General features: G+C 36.7%; 1 protein-coding gene across 3 annotated transcripts in view; it reads left to right on the top strand.

The window, feature by feature from the left end:
- The window catches only part of LOC142531940 (protein sym-1-like), a 32,560-nt gene that overhangs the window by 1,744 nt on the left and 15,405 nt on the right, over positions 1-15,411 (top strand). Inside the window, exons 3-8 of one of the 3 annotated variants that reach the window (XM_075638224.1) lie at positions 9,230-9,324; positions 9,817-9,889; positions 10,010-10,102; positions 10,226-10,312; positions 10,641-10,721; positions 13,303-13,614. In XM_075638224.1, the coding sequence (XP_075494339.1) occupies positions 9,230-9,324; positions 9,817-9,889; positions 10,010-10,102; positions 10,226-10,312; positions 10,641-10,721 (429 nt within the window). In that variant the 3' untranslated portion in view covers positions 13,303-13,614. Of the gene's footprint in view, positions 1-9,229; positions 9,325-9,816; positions 9,890-10,009; positions 10,103-10,225; positions 10,313-10,640; positions 10,722-10,800; positions 11,283-13,302; positions 13,615-15,411 lie in introns of those variants that run through there. The other 2 variants (XM_075638222.1, XM_075638223.1) reach the window with 2 other exon arrangements.

Genomic DNA, 15,411 nt, shown 5'->3' with positions numbered 1-15,411 from the left:
GGCACCATCTCGTTCCATAGGCTCAAATTATTCTTTCTTCTCACTTTCTTGCATATATTTTTTCTCCCTGATTATTGTTCCAACACTGCATCAAGGTGTTTGTTCTATAACTGACAAATGAGTTGCTTCTTAATCGAAATTCTTGATAAAACATTGCTAGGAATTTTGTGATTTGTCTAATTCTGGATTCAAGAACTCAACATCATCTTGATGTTGATGATTCTTTCATGTATTTTTCCTGATGATGATGATTCTTTAGCTAAATTGCTGATGATGATTCTTTCGTGTGTTTTTCCTAAAGTGTAGATGGTCAAGGCACATTGATTGAAAGATATTTTAACATGTATTTGTATTCAGCACAATGTCATTCAAACATCTTTAAGAACTTTGCTTCTGTTTTCTTCCTTTCATATTAAATGGAAACCGATTATAGATTCATTAGAGAACTGGTACTAGCTTTTGCGGGTGAATGATGAGGTGTATATATATTTCTTCATTAGCTGATCTATGGAGCAGCGTGCTCTTTTCATTATGCTTGCATTAGCTTAGCTATTGTTGATCCTGTACTTGCATTCGCGTAGCTATCGTAGAATCCGATTAACGGCGCCTGGTCCTCGTCTAGGCGGCCTAGGCACTAGGCGCTGGGCTCGCGCCTGACTGGCGCCTAGCGAATTTTAGAACCTCGCTGATGACATATTGATGAATTTCTAGTTTTTTCATGTGCCTGAGTTCCATGCATAATATAGGCCATGAAAAACCATATTGAGTTTTGATCTCCTGGCTGCGAGCTTTGGTTAGCCATGGGAAGATTGGATTTACCGTAAATGAGTTGTGAATTCATGTTGGAGAAGTATGTGACAGGAGTAGTGGATTTTAAGACATTTAAAGATGCTTTACACTTTCTTCTACCCATCTGGTCTATTCACTGCAGAGGGATTCCAATCCCGTTTACCTATTCTATCAATGACTATTTTGGTATTTATAGTGAGTAATTCATTCTCTTGTTGTGTCAATATTTTTGGTGATGATGGTGCTACCTTTCCTCTAATTCCAAGATCATCATAAAGTCAAAACGTACTACATTTTCACTTAATTTTCATACACTGAATTAGTAGTTGTGTATATTAAAAAGACCTGACTTTTTCGAGAATCAGTATCTTATAATTAATAACCTGTGCGATAGTTTCAGAAAACACTCACATATTGCCTGCATCCCTTTTCAAAGACAACATATTCAGCTGCTTGCTTGTAAGCTTAACCATGTTTCTGGTTTTGGAACCGAAGATTCCAATTTCAGTGGATCGTGGAACAGAAACCAAGCTGATTGGATATGGTTATTGTCACACCCTTATTCTATATTTAGCATAATTACCATAATCAAAATAAAGTTTGAATGATATAACTATAGTATGAAGCAATTCAAACAAGAGGCATCACTTTGACGGTTTATAAAAATTTTGGCATGATGTCCCTATATTTTGTATACACCAAAAACTCAAACAATACTATTTATACACACTTATAAACATATTCTCATATACAAACATACTTTGTATCATCATACATAACATGGAACTTGTTTCAAACCCTGACATAAAATTTACTACAATACATATGCGGAAGCTATACAATAAGATGTCCCGGTTCTTGTCGAGGTAAGGCACGTCACAAGCATCCATTGGCGAACCGGCATCCTACGTCTCTTCACTACCTGATTCTCTAATACATGAGCTACGTGAGTTTATAAAACTCAATAAGTTGGCACTTGTACGTATCAATATGCGTCGAAGGAACATACATATCAAGTCGTGACAACAATGAATCTTTAAACCATGTCATACCATAGCATATATTCATGTTCATTTTTGTACTTGAGCCTCATTAGTTGACCTGTACTACCGTGCTTGCTTTATTATATAGCTACTACTGTGTTGGATGTCAGGGAGCAACCTGTGGCAACCCCACGCACCATGAACATATATTGGCCAATAGGTTTGGTGGACTTAAAACCACACATGATGTCAACAAGCTCTATATCATGTAAAATCAGTCATTTTCCTTTCATATCCATGTTCATGTTCATGACATAGCACCCATCTTCAATATTCATGAGTTCCTTTCATATTTAATATATAACAATGGAATATGGTGCTATGTTTTCATCAATAAACATACTAACAATGTACATATAGCAATAGAAAATGAGAAGCATTTGAAATTCATAATATTACTCATGTATTACTTCAAGAACATGCCAACTTACTGTCCAAGCGTACGAATACTGGTTTTAGACGATGATTCTCGCTCCTATACTTTCAAACATATCAATAATTTAATTACTATGTCTATACTAGTGAAAGTTACCCCTCTACATGAAGAACAACTAAAATAGAAGAAAACTGACACCCTTAGGAAGCTCTTGGGATGGAGAACTAAGTTCTAACCTCAAAATGATGAAAGGAATGAAGAAGAAAGCATTTGGAGGAAGTTTTCTAGGTTTTCTTTCGAGTTCATGCTGTTAGAGAAGGTGAGAATGGTGGAAAGTGCTGAGAAAACTCGATACTTATCTTTTTATACTGCTGGGCGCATATGCGCGACTTTCCCGGCGCATATGCGCGGCCCTTTCTGCCCACCCGGCTCATATGCGCGAGTTCTAGCGTATATGCGCGCCACATTCTGCCGAAAAACTCATTTTTAACTTCCGAATTAGCAAAAGTGGTCAACATGAAAGTTGTAGCCCTATGTGTTTTCTTGCATCTCCAATTGGCCTCATGTCATTTGAAGGTCTGAGTAAAAAGTTATGCTCATTCTCCCAACATGTGTCAGTGCAGGAACAGTGATACACACGACACACTTCGGGCCACTTTTGGCTCGTCTTCCCTAATGATTTGAACAAAACTCAAAACATGAAAGTTGTAGCATTATATCTTAGCTTTCTAATGGTCATAGCCTCACATAATTTGGATGCATATTCTAATCATTATGCTAAAACCCGTAAAAACTGCCATATTTTCATCTCATTTCCTACAAACTCTTCATTACATTATTTCTACCTACACATCTTACTATCACTATTTAGACATATTTTCATTCTCAATACACCATGAACAATATAAAAATCATGTTCAATCTCAATATTGATACCTCAATCTTCATGTGAAATCTAATTAGCTAAATAACTACATAATAAACGACATAAACACATTATTATCATTTGTACGAGTAACCGGGCATTACAATTCTCCCCTCCTTCAAAGAATTTCGTCCTCGAAATTTGACGTACCATATAGTTCAAGATATCAATGTTGAATCTCGTCTTCTCGCTCCCAAGTTGCTTCTTCAATTGCATGATTTCGCCATAATAGTTTTACCAAGGGTATTTCCTTGCCTCGTAACACTTTTGATTTTCTGTCGAGGATTTCGACCGGTCGTTCTTCATATGAGAGATTCGATGCAAGCTCCAACGGTTCGTAATGAAGAACGTAAAAAGGATTGGCCAAATACTTTCGTAGCAAGGAAACGTGAAAAACATTATGAACGTTTGATAAACTCGGTGGTAATGCAACTCGGTAGGCTCTTGTTTCCTATTCTTTCTAAGATTTCAAATGGACCGATATATCTTGGACTCAATTTTCCTTTCTTACCAAAATGCAAAATGCCCTTCAATGGTGATATTTTTACAAATACATGGTCACCGACCTGAAATTCCAATCGACGACGTCGCACATCAGCATAGCTTTTCTGTCGACTTTGGGCAGTGTTCATTCTCTCTCTAATCTGGGTTACCAATTCAGCTGTCTGTTGTACCAATTCAGGGCCTAATAACTTTCTTTCTCCTACTTCATCCCAATGTACTGGAGAGTGACATTTTCTACCATATAATGCAGTATACGGTGCCATTCCAATTCTTGACTGATAGCTATTGTTATATGTAAACTCAACCAACGGTAGTTTATTGCCCAACTACCTGGAAAGTCAATAGTACAGGCCCTCAACATATCTTCTAAGATCTGATTCACTCGTTCTGATTGTCCATCAGTTTGAGGATGAAACGCCGTACTAAATGACAATCGAGTTCCCATAGAATGATGTAAACTTTTCCAAAATGCAGACGTAAATTTGGGATCTCTATCAGATACAATGGACACTGGGATGCCATGAAGTCTCACTATCTCTTTGATGTATTCTTCAGCATATTGATTCATCGTGTATGTGGTCTTCACCGGAAGAAAGTGAGCTGATTTCGTAAGTCGATCCACAATAACCCATATAGCATTGAACCCTCTTTGTGTTCTTGGCAAACCAAGAATGAAATCCATCGTGATATGTTCCCACTTCCACTCAGGAATGGGTAATGGTTTCAGGAGTCCTGTTGGTCTTTGATGTTCAGTCTTGACCTGTTGACAAGTTAGACATTGTGCAACGAATTGAGCAATGTCGTTTTTCATACCTTGCCACCAAAATAATGGTTTCAAATCTTTGTACATTTTCGTGCCTCCTGGATGGATCGAGTAGGGTGTAGCATGTGCATCTATAAGAATGTCGTTTCTGATCGTTCCTTGTTTTGGCGCACACAATCTACCTCGATATGTCCACATTCCTTCTCCATTCAATTCAAAGTTCAAATTGCCTTTTTCTTCATCTCGCTGCCTCATTTGTTGTAATTCATTGTCTACACTTTGTTCGGCCTTGATTCTATTTGAAAGTGTTGGTCGAACCATGAGAGATGATAATTGGATTGCAGTTCCAATTGGCATAACATCAATCTTCAAATTCTGTAAATCCCACAAGATTTGTTCTTGTACTTGCATTGAGGCAATAGAACTGGACTTTCGACTTAACGCATCTGCAACAACATTGGCTTTACCTGGATGATAATTAATAACACAATCATAATCTTTCACCAATTCCAACCAACGTTGTTGTCTCATATTCAGTTCTTTTTGCGTGAATAAATATTTCAAACTCTTGTGGTCCGTGTAAATTTCACACCGTTCACCATACAGATAATGGCGCCATATTTTCAATGCAAATACCACTGCTGCCAGTTCTAAGTCATGTGTGGGATAGTTCTTTTCATATTTTTTCAATTGTCTTGAGGCATAAGCAATGACCTTCTCATGCTGCATTAAAACTGCGCCTAATCCTTGTTTCGAAGCATCACTGTATACCACAAAATCTCCCGATCCTTCTGGAATAGCAAGGACCGGTGCTGAGGTCAATTTTGTCTTTAACTCTTGGAAACTGTGATCACATGCTTCATTCCATACAAATTTCACATTCTTTCGTGTTAACGCAGTTAAAGGCAATGCTATCTTAGAAAATCCAGCTATAAACCGACGGTAATAACCAGCTAGCCCAAGAAAACTACGTACCTCGGTAACAGTGGTAGGTCCTAGCCAGTTATTAACAGTTTCAATCTTACTTGGGTCCACCGATATGCCTTCTTTTGAAATGATATGACCCAAGAATGATACTTGTTCAAGCCAAAATTCACATTTATTCCATTTTGCATATAAATGTTTATCTTTCAAAGTTTGCAAAACTAATTTCAGATGTTCTCGATGCTCCTCTGTAGTTCGTGAGTAGATGAGAAAATCATCTATAAACACAATCACGAACTTGTCTAAAAATGGCTTGAAAATTCTGTTCATTAAATCCATAAAAGCAGCTGGTGCATTCGTTAGTCCAAATGGCATTACAAGAAATTCATAATGCCCATACCTTGTTCGGAAGGCAGTCTTTGAGATATCATCTGATTTCACTTTTAGTTGATGATAGCCTGATCGTAAATCAATCTTCGAAAAGATGGCAGCTCCTTGTAATTGATCAAACAAATCATCAATTCTGGGGAGTGGATAATTATTTTTGATTGTCACTTTGTTCAACTCCCGATAATCAATACATAAACGAAGAGTATCGTCTTTCTTCTTCACAAATAAAACACGTGCACTCCACGGTGAAAAACTCGGTCTAATAAACCCTTTATCAAGTAACTCCTGTAACTGTTCTTTCAATTCTTTCATTTCTGTAGGAGCCAATCGATAAGGAGCTTTTGAGATTGGCTGAGTTCCTGTCACAATATCAATCACAAATTCAATCTCTCTATCAGGGGGTAAGCCTGTTACATCATCAGGAAATACCTCTGGGAATTCACAAACAATATCTGTATTTCTTATTTCACGACAGGTGGGTCAATGGTTAACACTGATGCTAAATATCCTTGACACCCCTTCTTTAGTAATTTACAAGCCTTCATACAAGAGATTATCCGAAGAGGTAAGGATATACCTGCACTTGCTACTGTGAATAGTTTAGCTCCTATCGGTGAAAATTTAATCATCTTTATGCCACAGTCAATAGTAACTCTGTACTTCGAGAGCCAATCCATTCCCAATATCACATCAAAATCAGTCATCCTCAGAACTATCAAGTCAGCATACATCTGATAACCTTGGACATATATTAGACACCCTCGCACAATCTTATCTGTCTGTAATTCTTGCCCAGAAGGTAAGGCTATGGCGAGTTGTGTCTCTGTTGTACTTGCTGTAATGTCCAGTCTCCTTACAAACGATTCCGAAATAAAAGAATGCGTGGCTCCTGAATCTAGTAAAACAATAGCAGCGATACCAGAAATCAAGAACATACCAGTGATCATCGATGTATCCGCATCCACTTCCTCTTTAGTCATGGAGAAAAGGCGTCCTTGTACTTTCTCAGAACTCCCTGGACAATTCCTTGCGAGATGCCCTGGCTTTTTGCAACGATAACAGACATTGGAACCTTGCATACATTCGCCGCCATGGAGTTTACCACATTTAGGACAAGGAGGTCTGTCTTGTTCTTTACGTGGAGTGGGACCCTTGCCACGAGGTTCCTCTGGTCAGGTACCTTTGCTATCGGTCTTTTTACCTTGTCCTATTCCTTGGCTCCTTTGAAAGTACTGCTGCCTTCGCTGTTGCCTATCTCTGTCAATGTCTTGCTCATCCTGTTCTGCCATAAGTGCTCTTTTCACCATCTCCCCGTATGTAACAACCTTCGACATTCGTACATCTCTTTTAATTTCAGAGCGAAGTCCCCTCATGAAGTGTTCGCCCTTACTTGTGTCATCATGTGCAATATATGGTACATATTGGACTCCAGCCTCAAATTGTTGTATATATTCAGTCATTGACATGGTTCCTTGCTTCAAATTCAGGAAGTCACTGGCTTTCTTGGCTCGTACATCTTTACTGAAATATTTGTTGTAAAACACAGTTTTGAAAGTTCCCCATGTCAATGGTTCAACCAGTAATGCAACTTTTGCGCTCTCCACCATATCCTTGCATGCTTTGTTAATAAAAATATGGCACACATTACTTTGTCTGCATCTTCCATATGAAGGTAGGAGAAGATGGACTCCAATGATTTAATCCATTCTTCTGCTACTGCTGGATCGGTGCTTCCCATGAATTCCGGAGGATTTAGACATCGAAAACGATCATACACATCTGTTTGAACAGGTCCTTGTCTGGGTAGCATGGCTTGTGCGTGTGCCTGCTCGTCAGTAGTCCGTTGCATCTCAATTAATTGCTGTATCTGCTCCCCATGAACTTTCGCTTGTTGTTGGAGCAATTGTGCAAAGTCATCTACCGGTTGTGGCGTACTGCCTTCATCGGTTGCTGGGGCCTTGCCCTTAGATGACTCTCCTTCATGTACCTTACGTTTCGGTGGCATCGTCGCTTATCTTAACCTACATATAGGTCACGTAGAAACACATTGAAACGTCTGCCCTTTTTATTGCTTAAAAAGTACTAGAAATTTTTTTTTAAATCCTCTAAATTTCGGCTTTCCCCAAAATATTTGCCCTTTTTTTAAAATAAAACATCAGCCAACTAGCATTTAAAAATAAAGTGAAATAGTCACAACATAAAATCGTCTACTGTTTTACCAAACCTAAAGAAAGCAATAATTTGAAAAGAATAGCCCATACTAAACCTCTCAAAAACCTCTCAAAAGCATAAATAAATAATCTTAAAAATCTCTAACATAAATCATGAGTCATAAATCATAATGCGGAAAAAGTAGAAGCGCTGGTCCTCGGGTTGTGTGCGCCTTCAGTCTAGTCAAATCACCCGTCAAGTCCTCCCTCAAACTCACCTGCATCCATCACACCTAGTGAGTCTAAAGACTCAACACACCATCATCTTTATAGCAAGTAATACGTAATACAGTCAACATATAACAGTGAAAAATATTTGTACTTAAAATATCGTTTTCATGAAGATGCATAAACTTCAAACATGAACATTTTCATAAATATTTTCATGATGCCTAAACTTAAGCATAAACATTTTCATGACGTGCATTTCACAAACCTCAACCTTTTTCCTTTTTCCTCAACATGACATAAAACATTTTTCATGATCATAAACATTTTTCCTTTTCCTTTTCTTTTTGCTTTGTTGAATTCAGATCGTTAATTGTGACTTTCCTGATCATGATCATAAATCGATGGATCCATCTACATGTAACCACAGTACTGGGCGGCTGGGGACACGAGCAACACTCTCACCGGTCAACTGGGCCCTGGCCTATCATTTTTCGAATAAAAATACGATCGTCGGGGCTCCCTTTGGTGAACCGGAGATCAAGATCAGAACTCAAGATTTTGCTTTCCTTTCGTTTCCGCTATTTGAAACTCTGATGTATTTCTAATTCTATTGTCAATGTAAAGACAATGTTTAATTTATGAAAAAGACTGGTTTTTGGCATTTTGATACGAGGCTTAATTGTTTTCAAGTAATTGTTAAACAATGCCGGATGTCACCGACGTTTCGGACTCGGGGCGTGACAACTTGTGGTTCCAGCTTCATATTTGCAAGAACTGGAATCGAACTATAATTTGGTTTTGGTTTTTGGGAAATGGTTTGGAAGGTTTCAGTTTACAGTTCGAGAGCTACCATGGTTGGGTCTACTTGTTGCCACATACCTTACGCTCGTTGGACATATAAGCTTGATCAAAGTTTTTTTTATTGAACTATTGCTTAAATTACTTTCTGTGTTTTGGTATACCCTGGGGATGGAGGAAATGGAAATCAAAACCTTGACCTGACCTTTCTGTAATAAGGAAGAGGTGGTGCCAATCCAGCCGAATGGTTGTTGAGTTACCGTTATGTCTTGCTTGAATTATGAGGAACAACTTTCCTGATATCATACATTTTATATATGCTTTTGAATACCGCAGCTCGTGATTGATCAAGTGCCGTCTCTAGACTTGAAGAGGACATTTCTCTTCGCATTTTTGGGGCTCGTTTTGGTCGGTCCAGCATTGCATTTCTGGTAATGACTTGAAAGTATTGTCTATGATACCGATCTAATAATAACTCTGCTATTATTTAATTTTTTCTGATAACTATGCACTGTATCTTTTATGAGTGGTTACGTAATCTCAACCTTCATATCTCGTGACTAAAAATAGTTGTTTATTAAACTCTTGTTACACCAACTCTAGTTTATACAACAGTAGAATGATGTTCATGACGAACTCTATAAATCTTCGAGAAAAACTTATGGGTGGCTACCAAGCTTTAGTTCTCATTTCTAAACTTATATAAAATGACAATTATACTGATATGGATGAGAAGGATTCCAAATTTTGTGTATTATGTTATGGCACTGAATTTTCATGTCTACAAATTAGATTCCTCTGATCTTGGAGTAACTTCAGTTGGTGTTTGATTGCCAAAAACTCAGCATAGCTATTCATTAATTATTCACTTATTTATTTATTACAATTCAGACTTGAACTGACTTCTCTTTCTTCCCATCAAGGTATTTATTTCTGAGTAAATGGATCACAGCCCCCGGAGCTTCTGGTGCTCTCTTGAGGCTTGTCCTTGATCAGGTATCCAGGTTACATTGTTTTTGGCTTCTTGATTACGTTATATTAATTCAATAACAATATATCGTAAATGATTTGACCTCTTTGGGTAATTCTATTGACCATTGGTCTTATCTTGCACAGTTTCTTTTCTCACCCATTTTTATCGGAACTTTCCTAGCGGCTTTGGTGACTCTTGAAGGAAGGCCATCACTTGTGATCCCAAAGCTACGACAGGTATTGTTAAAGATCTTTGTATGCATATGCTAATTTTTGTTGCCATTGAAATGGAAGAAGGATTTGGCTGGCTGTTTTATCATGAAGACTTCTCAAGAAAATGTTTAATCATTTAATTTTTAGGAGTGGTTCTCCTCAGTTCTAGCAAATTGGCAACTATGGATACCTTTCCAGTTCCTTAACTTCCGATTTGTGCCACAGCAATTTCAGGTTTGATTTATTTCTAAGGACATTTCTTGAATTCATTTGTTTGTCTGTGCAACGGGAGATGACAAAATGTTCTTGCTGGGAACATCATTGAAGTACAAGAAATAGACAAAAACTGTAGAGTATATGCCATTGGCACATCTAATGTGAGATTGTTGGACCAAATTACTATTTAAAAGTTATAGTTGGTAGATATTTTTAAAAACAAAACAATCCAAATGGCTGCTTTATCACGGTGCAACCGCATAGGCAGCCACACAAAATAATAAGATGTTAAGAAAACTTTTATTCGCAATGACTGGTTTTATACAGTATTTGACAAAACTTGCAGGTCCTTGCTGCTAACTTTATTGCCTTGATATGGAATGTGATTCTGTCATATAAAGCTCACCAAGATGTTGCAGTCAAATAGGTAGGTAAACTTATTTTCTTCTATCCATATTATGTCAATGTAATTTATCAGAGAATTTAAGATATGTTGAATCTGACAGAAACACTGATCATGCCAACGATAACTAGTACATATGTATTGCAAGTTATAGCTTGCTTGGAAATTGGATTCAGTAATTAAAAATGAATCCACTGAGAGCTGCTGTAGTTTCATTTTACAATTTTGGTATATGCTATTTTTGCTTCTATATAGATTATATCTCATTCATGACTAAAATACTCAGACTAACACCGATTCACCCCGGCTTTCTTTTTCCTGGAATGCATGCATACCTTGAAAATATGATCGCTATTCTATCACACCATTGTGCCTTTCTACTAGTTAATTCAGCTTCATCTTCATTTAAAGGTTTTTTAAAAGCGTAACCCATGTCTATATATGTGAGCATTGTAAAGCATACCTTCAACTCCTTCGATTTTGAAGGAGAACCCAAGATAAATCCAAAAGTAGAAATTAAATCCGTAAAACTTGTGTATTATTTGAGAGTTTATGTGCTCATAGATCACTTAGCTACTGGTGGAACTGATTATAAGATGACAAATGGGACCATGACATCATCAGTTTTTTTTTTTTTGGTTTCTTTTTTGATATTTGGGACGGGGTTTGCTCGGCCTTGATCTCGAAATTTGTCCCTTTTTGGGACAAATGGTGCCCACTTGGCTAAGAGACCCGTAGTGATGTTATCAGTTCTAAATTTTCACTTGTTCAATTTCAAGTTGGCCAAAGAAGTAACAATACCCAGACAGCTTTGTATCTCCAAAGTAGATAAGCCGAAAAAGATTAGTTATTTAATTTATTAAGCTATATACTGAGTTATTTAATACTCATTATTTCCGGGCCTTCAGAAAAATAAAACTAGTGGAATCCTGGTTGAGACACAAGCAACTGTAAAGGTGGGTCAAATTTGGATTCTAAATTATAAAAATAAGCGTCTTGATACATACTTTGTGTGTAACATATATATATATATATATATATATATATATAAATATATATATGTATATATATTTTGTTATGCTGCTCACTTAGCTTGTCCATCAATAACCTGACATTCATATATTAGATGTGATGAATAATATTAAAATTGTATATCTAATAAGTGAGTGTCATCTCATTGGTGGACACAAAAATAGACACAACGTTGGTGAACAAAATAACAAATATATATATATATATATACCCACACACACTGTAACACCCCAGCTTCGACGACTGTCTTCATTGTATCAAAACGAGGCGTGCTTATGTCCTCACTCACACGTACCCTAAGAAACTTCTCAGGGAGTCACCCATCCCAAAATTGTCCAAAGTCAAGCACGTTTAACTTTGGAGTTCTTATGTGATGAACTACTGAAAAGAAGATGCACCTTCTTGATATGAGTAGTACATATCAAATATTTTGAGTCATTCTCAACTGAACAGTCTCATACCTGAACAGTTTCAGAATCCCTCTCTTTTCGGTGTAAGATCGGTTCATTCATGTTCCTTCCGCCCATAAGCTTGCTAGGAGTCGCTCATTGTCCATGCAATATCATGGCAATGACGATCACCCCTCGCCCTCTTCGGCCCTAGGCCTCACATGCCCACCAGCTTACGCTTGGTTCGTCTCCGAACCACACCGTACTAGGAGAGGTCGGCTCTGATACCAACTGTAACGTCTACTACTTAAAATGTTACTAGAAAATTCGAATTATGGAATCTGACTGCATGCAATCTAGGGTTTTTAATTAAAATATGTGTTGAATGATTTTTATTCATTTAATGCATGATTATTGCATGGCTAGGTATTTATTTCATTGTTTGTTAAAGTTTCATGCGTTAGGGTTTTAAGTTGCATTTCTTGCTCGAACGAGTAACGAAGAACGGGGATAATCAGGAAAAATACTTTTATTGAATAATTAATTTTAATTATTTAATATGAGGTGTTTTTAGTGTGATTTTCAAAAATGAGCCTTAATTGGATATTTTTACTCGTCAGGTTATATTTTTAATCGGTACGCAAATTTTAGCGAATAAGGGGACTTTTTGAGGGATCGAGCAATATTTTCAAAAACGAACCTAAACGAAATATTTTGCGAGAGTGTTATTGGACTTGATGCATTTATTTTATTGCTTAATGGATCCAAAAATCTATTTATCTATTTAAATTTTTTTAAGACCCATTTAAGTATAATCTTTCTACTTAAACCCTACCTAAGCAAGCCCTAAACATATTCTAAACCTAGCAGCCGTCCCCTACCCGTCCAACAACAGCCTCCTCTCACATTTTTAGCAGCAAGCCGTCGGCGCCCCTTGGCTTTCAAAGAAAAATTTCCCCCGCTTCTCCGGTGCAAGTCCTGTGTGCATATCTTCAAGTTTTCGAGCACATAAACGTTAAGGCACATCATGCATCTTTCTTTTTCTCATCATTCATGTTGTATATATGTTGATGTGTGTGCGCATAGACCTTGCACGTTAAATCGTTTTTGCTTTGGTTTGTCATGAAATACACGTCTTTGCATATATCTCAAGTTTCCTTTGCTTTGGTGCAAGGGGCTGCTAGATGTAGTGTTGTAGGGGCTGTATCACGTGCAGATCGAGGATATCTACGGCTGAGAACTGATCGAAACATGGCTGGTTTAAGGGTTTGGGCCGTTGTAGGGGCTGTATCACGTGCAGATCGAGGATATCTACGGCTGAGAACTGATCAATTTCCCCCGCTTCTCCGGTGCAAGTCCTGTGTGCATATCTTCAAGTTTTCGAGCACATAAACTCCCAATACTTATGATAGTCAAAGTCGGCCATATCATTTAGCAAATATATCACAATGTCTTCATGTCGACTAAGTAGTGGACTACCAGTTGTTAGTGCTCCATTAAATATCAATCGTCGTGTAACTTTATCCAAACCTTTAAGGAAAATTCGAATAAAAACATAGTTAGAAAAATCATGATTTTTGAATGTTGTTGCTAAATTATTGAATCTCTCCCATGCTGCGTAGAATTGCTCTTCGGTTTGTTGGGCAAAACTTGTGAATACTTGTCGATGAAATATCTCGAAGTATTTCACAACAAAAAATTCTCAAATTCTTTTTTTCTTGACGAATCACCTGTACAAGAAGAATGAGACACAAAAAAAAATAACAAAACTCAAAAAAAAAAAAAACTAACCTTGCGCTGTAACTCCGACAACGGCGCCAAAATTTGGTGTGCTGTCGTTTTGCCACCAAACTTAAATTCCTACTCTTTAAATAAAATTAGTGTAATGGTGAGTAGGTCGAATCCACAAGGAATGGAGGATGATTTCTTTCGAGTAAAATGTAATTTAAAGGGGGATTTTGTATATGAATTAAATAAACTACTAAATTAAATTTTTCCAAAAGAGAACAATAAATTTAAATAACAATTGATCAACTAGAATAAAATGAATAATTTAATATGAGAAAGATCTGATTTAAGAGAGTTCTACTATTTAATTATATCACTGTTCATCGGCAAACAAATAATTTATTCAAGTTGTTCCAAGCAATTAACCTTAGAATTGTAGGGATAGCCGCTAAAATTCTTGTGTTTTTCTAAATTAATTGACCCAACACAGCATCCCGTCAAACTTATCAATAACTAACTGGGCACGATAGGGTTCCATATTAATTAACGATAGCTTTTAGATATGTGAAAATAATTAATCCTGAAATCTAACAACCGAGATACCTGCAATTGATAGATCCTGTTTTGTTGATTTATTTAGATTAAATATATTATGATAGCACAACACGTCTAGTCTATGCTACTCGTGTACCAATCATTTAGACAATTATGGATTACTGAATTCATGGATAACAGTAGAAAATTATATATTGAATTAAATTGTAAGATTAATTGATATACAATATTCATAGAATTAAATCATAAATCGACAAATACCTGAAATAACAAGTATATTAAATATAAGAACGAATACCTCACAATGATAAATTAAACAGTAAAAACAACCATTAAACCAGACTAGAGAATTAGCCACGCATGTTTTGGTATACAATTTCCATGAAATTAAATAAAGAAAGGAAAAGTACTAGAATCGTGGAGAAAAATTGAGAAGAAATCATGCGCCCTTTTTTTTCCTTCTCTTTACGTGAGTTGTGGTGATTGGAGAAAAAATCTTTGCTGCCGCCTCTCTTGTACTGTACGTGAATAGAAGGAAAGAAAAGAAAGTATTTTTGGGCCCAAAAATATAAAAGCCCAAATATTTAAAATTAGACATAATATAAAAATAAACAATATTAGGAATTATCCACTAAGAATATAGAGTTTTGTTATGGAAAAAACTCTATCTTCTATTTATTCTTTGATATGAAAATTGCTCAACTCTCACTAGGCAGCCGAGGAGTAGACACAAGACGTGATCACGCTTTGTCCAAAAACCACTATTGAATTTTTCTGTTCAAGTATTCCACTAAGATCATATCGACAACTTTAATTGTGATATAAAATCATCTTTTTGAGCCTATATTTATCGCATGAACAGAAAACTTCATCCTACAATAAAATCACATAAAAATGTGTCAATTATGCACGTTGAAAGTGGTAAAAATGAGAGATATGACAACGAAAAATGTCAACTATTATGAACCTATCAAATCTCCCACACCTAAACCAGACTTGTCCTAAAGCAT

Source organism: Primulina tabacum, chromosome 17 (genome assembly GCF_025594145.1).
Source record: "Primulina tabacum isolate GXHZ01 chromosome 17, ASM2559414v2, whole genome shotgun sequence".
Lineage (NCBI taxonomy): Eukaryota > Viridiplantae > Streptophyta > Magnoliopsida > Lamiales > Gesneriaceae > Primulina > Primulina tabacum.
Note: the sequence above shows the minus strand (reverse complement) of the source record. Positions and strands in the feature narration are given on the sequence as shown.